The 10,333-nt window shown below is 41.5% G+C and overlaps 1 protein-coding gene across 1 annotated transcript; it reads left to right on the top strand.

Annotated features, from left to right (window-relative positions):
* Positions 1-837: 837 nt before the first annotated feature.
* LOC148342037 (uncharacterized) lies at positions 838-9,987 on the top strand. The gene is made up of 3 exons (XM_088288042.1): positions 838-844; positions 3,420-5,135; positions 9,968-9,987. The coding sequence occupies exons 1-3, from the start codon at positions 838-840 to the stop codon at positions 9,985-9,987; spliced, it is 1,743 nt and encodes a 580-aa protein (XP_088144168.1).
* The last annotated feature ends 346 nt before the right edge of the window (positions 9,988-10,333 follow it).

Below are 10,333 nucleotides of genomic sequence, written 5' to 3'. Positions count from 1 at the left end.
TACAGCAGCAAAGATATAGATCACACAGAGTCGGCGGCGTAATGTAGCCGTTAATATATAACATTAGCAGCAGACATTCATAAAGAGCATGCAAATATACACAGTATAAACGTATCTCGTGTAAGGAAACACTCCTAATGCCTGTCCATTATACAGAGGGGGAAACACTGTAATGATAAAAACTACTGAATGATTGATTGAAAATACTGCAATGATAAAGATATTACACTGATAAAAGTACTGCAATGATAGAAAATACTGCAATGATAAAAGTACTAAAATGGTAGAAGTACTGCAACGATGGAAAAATACTGCAATGATGAAAGTATTGTAATAGTAAAAGTACCGCAATGGTAGGAAATACCGTAATTATAAAAGTACTGCAATGATAAAAGTACTGTAATAGTGAACATCCTGCAGTGGTAGAAATACTACAGTGATAGAAGTATTGTAATAAGAATACTGTAATGGTAAACAAAATACATCATTGGTCGTTGTTTAAGTACACCCTTGGCTGAAAGTACAGTAGTAGTTAATATTGCATCCTAGGACTGCACAATTGCACTAATGCCCTCCTGTTTGTAGGCCTGACCCAATGTTCTTGTTAAAAAGTCTGACAGCAATCGGCAGGAAGGAGCGACGAAATCTCTCTTTGGTACAGCGAGGGTGTAAAAGTGTGGCCATTCCCGATAAGAAGGGAAGGCCGGAGAGAGGGGACACCGTTCCCTTTTTTCTTTTTGGGGAGACTTCCTTTGACATCAGCATGTGACGAGAATAAAATCTGTTTCTCACCAAAATGGCTGTGTCAGAGAATTTTTTTCCATCACCAATTCTGCCATGCTCGGCGACCAGTCGGGAGGGAAACTGAGACAGACCCACACATCAACAACAAAATATACCACATTTCTGGCATTTTGCTCCATTGAGGGCCTCAGGGTGCTGGGGCGCAGGCGTTCAACAGCCGGCCGGCTGAACTTTCGGTGAGATGCTTTTACTCACAATGGGTGTTGTGCGCCTGTGTCCAAGCGGTCGGGGCTTTTGGGGTCGTTAAAGAAAGCTTGTGCGTGTGGGTCTGCTGGCTGATTGGTCATGGAAAATGTCCCTGTGTTAGTTTCAATTATTGTTTAAACAAGAGGCCTCTAAAATGATTAAGACATTAAAATGTGTCAAAGTAACCGCACCATGAAAGAACATTAGAAAAAGTATAAAAAAATAAATAAATTTAAAAAATGATGATAGGAACTAAGTAAATGGGGACTAGTGCGGGAGAAATGTGCAGAAGATAAAGAAAAGAAAGGTCTAGTGCTTAAAGAGATGAGAAATAAGTGTAAAACTATAGCTATAGACAACATAGTCGTGAATAAGCTCAGTTGTAGCACAGACCCTGGACAGGGTGTAAATTTTATCAGGAAAATTATGAGCTGGAAATAGAAATAATGAAGAGAAGCGCGCTTCCACGTATCGTATTGGGCACTTTGTGGCATGGAACACAGTAAGGATCGAGGCGTACCGTTGTGTGGAGAGCCCGACGGTTTCGCTGGTACGTAGCAATCGTAATGCATTAAGTCTGGTCGTGGACCCGGGGTCTGACTGATGTTGTGCTCTGCGCCACAGCTTCTCCAATTTGTTTTTGCTATATCTTCGAAAGTTTTTATATTATTGTGAAAGAAATTAAGTTTGTCATGTCATCATGTTTCAAAACTATGCTTACGGGTTAATAGAAGGTCACAAAAACATGGACTTCTTAAACAGGAACACGTGAGTTCAGTGGTAACAGAGTTGTGTCTATGCTGGCAGTTTAGCAGGAAGCCACAAAAACAGATGCACGCCTTGAACCGTGTTTGACAGAAAACCGTTTCGCTCGCATTGAACAGAAGTGTGATAAAGTCAGTGTTCATGTTTTTCCATTCTTTATGAGTTGACAAATACAAATTGCTTTGCTGCGCTTCAATAAAATGCCGCACAGGAGCGGGAACGCTTTTCTCTTTGCCGGACTGCTCCTCGCGAGTGACAAAGACAATCTTGGCCCGGTGATTCATTTGTGCAGACTTGTCTCGTTTTTGACAAAAACTGTGCACACTGCGGCAAAAAGATCAATGGCGGTTGATGAATTTTAGTGGATAAAGCACAAAGGATTATTTATTTTTTAAATAAATCAAGTACGTATTGGTCTTATTTATGAAATTTTTACTGGCTCGGTCAATGAACCTCCGGTGGCTCTGCACTGTTTTGTGCTCGTGTGCATAGTTTCACCTCATCCAAACATTTAAAATACATTTAATGCATCCATCCAAGGTTGCACGGATCTCGATCAGTGAACAAGCGCATGCTGCAAGGAATGCATCTGCATCTTTGGCTTACTATGGGCTTAAAAAGGGAGTACGCCACAACCCCCTTTTCTACCAACAAGCCCAGGAACATTTAGTTCTATCTCTAAATGCAAAAAGAAATTGTCATGATCAGTGTCGGTCATGGCAGGGCTTTGTTGTCATTTTTCACGTCCCATGCCTTGTCCTTGTTTTTGTTTACCCCGGTAGGCTGAGTAGGGGCGTTTCCCCTCAGCTCTCCGTTCCCACCAGCCACGCACCTGTTCCCCGTTAGCCCCGCACACCTGACTCCCATCTGCTCCCCTAATCAATGGACTACTTAACCACCCCGTGCCGACAGCTCAGCGTCGGCGCATTGCCCCATTTGCGGACAGCACTGCCATTGCTTTGCCCTTTCCTCATGCCACCGTTACTCTTTGCTGTCATTCCTGATCATAGCTCGTAGTCACTTGTTATTGTCCCCGTTTCACAGTCTAGTTCAGTTCTGTCCTGTTGCGCCCTTGTTCGTCCTCATTGTTTTGTTATTTTGTCCCTAGTACCTTGTTGCCTTTTGGTTTCGTTTTGTTGAATAAATTCCCTTTAGGTTACCCTAATCCCGGCTTCCTCGCATTTTGGGTCCACCCCCTCCTCGCCGACCGGCGAACCTAACAGAAATACTTGTAAACATATTTCACTTGAAGGATTCCTATTTTATCAATGACATTATGTTGCGATGGCCCCCAGTGGCCCCCAATTATATGTTAGGGTCCCACAACAGGCGTTCCATCAGACGCACACAATAGCCTGTGTGTGCTAACTTCAGCTCGCTTCCAGAAACGTCTGTGACTCTGTCAGGAATTAAATCTGGCACCAGCCGCAACGTGCTTCCTTTTTAAATGCTCGTTTATCACAGTTGTGCTGCTAAAGGGAGGTTTACATCGTAGGACGTAATTTTGTGAAATGCCCCCATGGTCCGGTCCAAATCGGGGTTGCACGCATTGCTCCGTGTGCGGCGAGCACAAGTCAAGGTAGCATGGTAGAAACAATATAAGTCGAAGTCGCCGCCTGAGGTTTGACTTGACCAAACCAAATTTGTCTTTTTGTGTCCTGCAGACGTCAGACAAAATGATCTCTGTTCTGTGAAAGGGGAGCCAGATTTGACTCACATCAAAAAGGAGGAGGAGGAGGAGGCGGAGATCAACAAGTCACCAGTGAACGTTGTCCCTATAAAGACTGAAGATGAAAACAAGGATGTGAGTGAGGACAACAGAGGGGCGGAGCCTACAAGCAGCAGCTCAAGACATCACGTGACAACAGAAGGTGATGAAGACCACCGGGGGCCATCACAAGCACATAATGAGGACACATTATCAGACGCTCATGACGATGATGATGATGATGATGGGCAAGCCAAAGGTGAAAGGGCATGTCACTCTGACTCATTCACTTCAAAACTGTCTTTAAAAGGGCACAGAAAAACACACAGTGGTGAAAAACCTTTTTCCTGCTCGGTTTGTGGCAAAAGCTTCTCTCGAAAGTCTCATTTTGTAAGGCACACAAGAACGCACAGTGGAGAAAAACATTTTTCCTGCTCAGTTTGCGGAAAAGGTTTCTCTCAAAAGGCAAGGTTAATAGCACACAAAAGAATGCACAGTGGAGAAAAACCTTTTTCCTGCTCAGTTTGTGGGAGACGCTTCTCTGTAAAGTCAAATTTAAATTGTCACACAAGAACACACACTGGAGAAAAACCTTTTTCCTGCTCAGTTTGTGGCAAGAGTTTCTCTCAAAAGTCGCATTTAATAATTCACACAAGAAAACACAGTGGAGATAAACCTTTTTCCTGCTCAGTTTGTGGCAAAAGCTTTGCGTATAAGCCAAATTTAACTTGTCACACAAGAACACACACTGGAGAAAAACCATTTTCCTGCTTGGTTTGTGGTAAAAGCTTTTCTCAAAAATCAAATTTAACAAGTCACACAAGAACACACAGTGGTGAAAAATCTTTTTCCTGCTCAGTTTGTGGAAAATGCTTCTTTCATAAGGCAAATTTAACAAGCCACACAAGAACACACAGTGGAGAAAACCCTTTTTCCTGCTCAGTTTGTGGAAAATGTTTCTTTCATAAGGCAAATTTAACAAGCCACACAAGAACTCACAGTGGAGAAAAACCCTTTTCCTGCTCAGTTTGTGGCAAAAGCTTTTCTTATAAGTCAAATTTAAAAAGGCACACAAGAACACACACTGGAGAAAACCCTTTTTCCTGCTCAGTTTGTGGGAAAAGCTTCTCTCAAAAGTCTCATTTGATAAATCACACAAGAACACACACTGGAGAAAAACAATTTTCCTGCTTGGTTTGTGGTAAAAGCTTTTCTCTAAAATCAAATTTAACAAGTCACACAAGAAAGCACAGTGGCGAAAAACCTTTTTCCTGCTCAGTTTGTGGCAAAAGCTTCTCTCAAAAGTCAAGTTTAACAGAACACACAAGAACACACAGTGGAGAAAAACCTTTTTCTTGCTCAGTTTGTGGAAAATGCTTCTCTCAAAAGGCACATTTAACAGAACACACAAGAATGCACAGTGGAGAAAAACCTTTTTCCTGCTCAGTTTGTGGAAAATGCTTCTCTCAAAAGGCACATTTAACACAACATACAAGAACACACAGTGGTGAAAAACCATTTTCCTGCTCAGTTTGTGGCAAAAGCTTCTCTTTAAAGTCAAGTTTAACAGATCACACAAGAACACACACTGGAGAAAAACATTTTTCCTGCTCAGTTTGTGCCAAGAGTTTCTCTCAAAAGTCGTATTTACGACGCCACACAAGAACACACAGTGAAGACAAGACATTCAGTTGCAGCGTTTGTGCTAAAAAATTCTCCACTAAACAGCATGCGGAGAGTCACAATTGTGCTGGTGAGAATAGCAGCGATCCTTGAAGCTTAAAAAAAAGAAAACAAAAAACTGAAGGAACTGACTCTTTGTGGTAAGATGTAAATGTGATTTTGAATAAAATACGATATATTGAATTTTGCAAAGCTTTTTTATTGACATTAAGCCAATGTGATCCGTGCCAGAAGAACCATTGTGTCTGAGTATTTGTATTTGTTTTTATTTTTGAAAGTATACAGGGACAGTGCATATTAATCAAACAGTTTCCTGTAAATATGCCAAATTATAGCCAATGGCTAATTTGCATCCGTTGTCCCTGAGTGATGATGATCTTTTTTTTGTTTTCATATCAAACATTATTAATGAAATTAATTGCCTTTGCCTGGAACATTTGTTAACATTATGCTTTTCAGTTGTCTTTTTAAACGTACTTAATGGAAAAGGTGTGAGAAGAAACTGTGCTTATGAAATCGTTGCCTTCCACAGTCATCAATAAAATCACGTGTTCCACTTGCTCAACTGGCCTTCATTACGCTGTGTGAAAAGGTGAAAAACGTAACTAGAAGTTGAACTATAAAAAGAACAAGAAAGAGAAACGCAAATAGTCTCAGTTTCTCTCAAAGGTTTTGGTATGTCAGGAGTTGGCAACTTGATGGCGACTGGAGTCAGCGCTGGTTTTCTCGCTGTGTTTGGCTGGCTCGTATATGTATGGTCCATTGAACAAAACTCAAACTCTTCAAATATCCCCTCACATACATTTAATATTTCGCTTTCTGAATAAATTTCTGACTGGCTAAATACACTTTCTAGGTTGAGCTCCATCAAGCGTTTGGCATTTGTTGCTAAGCAGAATCTCACTTCGGAAAAATATACCAAATATTTTTTTTCATGCTTTATTATATTTTTTATAGATTGGATTATTTATATAGGGAAATATTAAAATGTAAAATTGGAAATCACATACAGACTTAATTCAATTAATAACAAATATAGAAACATTTTATAAATATTGAACTCATTGAGAAGAGTCCTGATCTTGAAATAAATATTGAATTATAAAAAAATACTAAAAAATTAATTCAATAACCCGACCCCGGATGAGCGGCAGAAAATGGCTGGATGGATGGAATAATTTAAATTGCATACATATTCAAATGAACAAATATGTTAAGAAATATTCAAGTGTGAAATAAAAAGGTTTAAATTAATATTTATATAATTTCACATATTAAAATAATTGAATAAATATTGTAGTATTACATAAGCAAGCTTAAATATACATTGAAATAAATGAAAAAATAAGTTGTGTATTTTTAAATGGCCTAATTTAGATATGGGAAGTAATTCTCTTTATGAAACTATGAAGGGACTGGAGCTCACAGAAGTGACCAGTCTTGGTTCTGAAGTTCCGATGTAACCAGATACTGCCCTGAGAGAAAATAGGCCTGAGCATTGTTTATGGTGGGGGCAATTCTCTCGCCAGGTCAGTGACCTTCCAGGGTATGGAAGTAATTTAAGGTGGTCACGAGTAGACTGGTCGTATCAACGGGGAGACGCATCTGCTCTCCCTCTGGGGGACTTTTGGAGGGAAATCCCAAAGATTAGCGTGATGGGAATGCATATGTAACAAAGGAAAATTAGATATTCATGTCCTATTTGGGCATTCCCTGTAAGAAGGGAATGTCTGAGAGGGGGCTCGCACGTTTTTGGGGAGACTTCTTTTGACATCAGCATGTGACGAGAATAAAATCTTTTTCGAACCAGTTCTTTTCCATCACCAATCCAGCCTTGCTCGGCTGCCTCTCCGGAAGGCAGCAAGGACCCACACTTCAAAGACAAAATATACTACATATTGAAAGAAAAATAATACTCAAATATTGAAATAAGTATAGAATTGAATGAATAAACAACAAAGAAATAAATACCTCCTGGAAAATATCATTATTTGCAACATTTGTCAACATTTTTCTTTCTTGCACATTCTTAAACAGTCGTAATTTTTTTTTTTTTTACTTTTACTTTTTAAGTTACTTCAGTGCATTTCACACCTGTGCCTTCGGGGAATTCCTACTTTGTTCTACTTGAATAAATCTCCATCAAAATACCATCATTTATGACACCACGGCTGGACAAATAATATCCAGAAACACACTTACGCACCACTGAGTGAGTGTTGCACGATATAGCTTCTCTTGAAAGGTCCGACTTGAAAATGTCCTTGCAAGTGTATCTGCAATTAAATCCACGCTTATCCCTCCTTCGGCCATTGTGGTTTAAAAAAAGCAAGAATATATTTTAGATTTTCCAACGGCCGCCAATTACAACTTTTGGGTGTGTTGATTCAGCATAGCGCCGCCCCCTCACGAATGAGTATCCAATCACAAAACGCGTTCATCACCCTCAGCATAAGGCCAGCGAGAAGGCTCACTGTAACCAACTTGTGATCTAACAAATATGAAAGCTCATTGACTTTGACAGAAGAGATGCTCGCACAATTGCATCTTAAGGCCTCGGAACGCATAATGCGCGCTCCTCGTATTGTGAAACCTGCCCGGCAACACGAGCTAGCGGAATTCCGATTGGATTCAAAACCCTCACCTAAAAATACAACGCTCAGCTATAATATGACATCAATGCGACGATTATGATATTTTTTTTTTATTGATTATGTTTGGCCAGCAGAGAAGGCCTTGAAGGCCCAACACTGAGTTACTTAATAGCCTAAATTAAACTTTACTTTCATCAATAGAGTTAAAGTTATGCTTTATTGTAGGCGTTATGTAATTAATAGTGAAGGATTGTATTACGATTGCTGGCATTATTTTAAACACTTACGGGACAAAAGGTCAGGTTCATATTTACTGAATATGTTCAACATTGATTGAACAAAAAGCATTTATCAAATGAAAGTAGAAGTGCAGTGCATCGATAAGATTGACTGGTATTGTAGTCATGGTGTTTACTGATGCATTCATATGCTAAATTGATATGACTTAGTTTCAATGTAAGACCTCAAACTTGCACACATAGAATTTTATGACCCACACTCTCATTCAGAACAAACAGATTCAGTCTGCTCAGCTCAAACTGATGACAAACCAGATAGCACTTCATGGAAAATACGACAAAACACATTCTCCACATAGGCCATAGAAGATACAAACATATCAAGTTGGGCCGGGGAGGACGTCACAGGGACGCGATCAAGAACACCCCAAAAACTTAATCTGATCTGGGAAAAGATACACCACACAATCTGCACACTGACGAGATTACAGGGGAAGGAGAGACGGAGAGACTGCCGCGTGCCTTAAAAGGTCAGCCTTGGACGTGGAACGTGGACGTGGGAGGGAGCAAGGACGACCGATTCAACCTACATGACCCTTGACATAGAAAACCTAGAAAATCTGAGGCTGGGCTGAGATCAGCGCGACATTTTTCGATTGTGCTCGTCCGAGTACAGTTTCTCGTCAGATTAAGAAAAAGCCGCCCAGATACTATTTCCTCAACTCCAGATATCGAAGAAACTAAAATATCGGAACTCTAATCAGCTGCTGTTGAGTCTTTATTTGACCCTTTTCTTCTTGAGTCCAAAAAACGAACACGCATTGGAGTAAGTTTGGCTTTTCAGGTTCATTTACGAAATATTTCTCGTTTTCTCGGTGGCTCAAACGCCAACATTTTTGGTGACCCCGACGTGATTTTCTCAAAAAGGGAGTCCTTGCGGCTTGTTCTTCACACTCTTCAATATTCCAGGCCTGGACAATCAGAACAAAGGTAGGGGAGAGCCTGTTTATTCAAAGTCTCCTGATTTGTTATATTGTAGAGTGGAAAGACGTGGCCGATTATTAGACCGTTAAATTTTGTCAGTGCTTCTGGATATATTGTTTCTGGACTTCAGGAATGCTTTGTATAGAATGTAGATTGCGCATGGATTACTAGTAATATTGGAAGCGTACGCAGGTGAAATAAGTAGGGGGCTCCTATTGTCGGCCGGCAACAGAAATTAGCACCCGGAGTCAAAAACGGGGACTCCTGCTCTGGCAGTCGAAGAAGGGGATGCACAGCTGACTAGCAGAACGTGTGCACGGCGATCCCAATAAAGTGACGCTCAGTATAGTTAGTATAGTATAGTATATAAGTGGCCTGAGGCTGGGAAAGATTGGATCTTTCGGACCGCCATTATTTGTCGCTGCAGAGGCATACACGGTGGAGGGAAGTGCACAGCTGACGAGCTGATGGTCGCACTGCAACCTCAAAAAAGAGTGCGCAGTCACGGTAAAAGAGCGGGCAGTCACGGTATATGTGGTTGACCGAGGCGTGGAGCGTTCCGGTTGCTGGAATATAGAATAGATTTTAAGGTGTTCCGATATTGTTGACAGTTTCTTGATTTCAGGGTGTTCCAATGTGGTTCACTTGCTCTGTTGTGTGTTTGTGCTGTTGTCTGTATGTTAATTGTGACATGTATTTGTTGTGCAATTGTCTATACGTTGTGTGTCCCGTGGCAATTTGTGGCCCTTGCTGTGCTGCGTTCTACTGGGTTGTTGTGTCCCATGTTTATAATTCCCGGGTCTATGTCTTATGATGCTCAATTGGTTTAATGTTAGGGTGTGTAGGAGAAAGTAGAGTGTTAATGTCTGGTGAGTGATGATAAAATGGAGAGAGTGGGGTTTGCGTCCCACACTCACAACAAAACATGCTTAAAGTAACGTGTGGTGCATACAATATATCGTGTGAAAGTTCAAGCGATCGTGTGAGTGAATGCAACCCTGAAGCAGAACAGAACACTTTGTAGACCGGGGCGGGACGCCGACAGCGGTCAGCGATCCGCCGATTGCGCTCGGCGGTGCAGGACAGGGCCGCCCTGGCCTCCCTCTAGACGCAATGCGCCCGCTTAAGATGGAACTGGATGGACGGAACCTCCACCACCCCCTCCTGGGATGGAAACAGCGGAGGCTGGTAGCCATAGGCGGTCATGAAGGGAGAGCGCTCCGTGGCAGACGAGACCAGCGTGTTGTGCGCATACTCCACCCATGGCAGATGGTCGGCCCACAAGAATGGCCGATCGAGACACATCCACCGCAGAGCAGCTTCCAGGTCCTGATTTGTCCTTTCAGACTGTCCATTGGACTAAGGGTGGT

The sequence above is a fragment of the Idiotropiscis lumnitzeri genome, chromosome 2, assembly GCF_059441095.1.
Source record: "Idiotropiscis lumnitzeri isolate Australia: NSW breed Sydney's pygmy pipehorse chromosome 2, RoL_Ilum_1.0, whole genome shotgun sequence".
Classification (NCBI taxonomy): domain Eukaryota; kingdom Metazoa; phylum Chordata; class Actinopteri; order Syngnathiformes; family Syngnathidae; genus Idiotropiscis; species Idiotropiscis lumnitzeri.
Note: the sequence above shows the minus strand (reverse complement) of the source record. Positions and strands in the feature narration are given on the sequence as shown.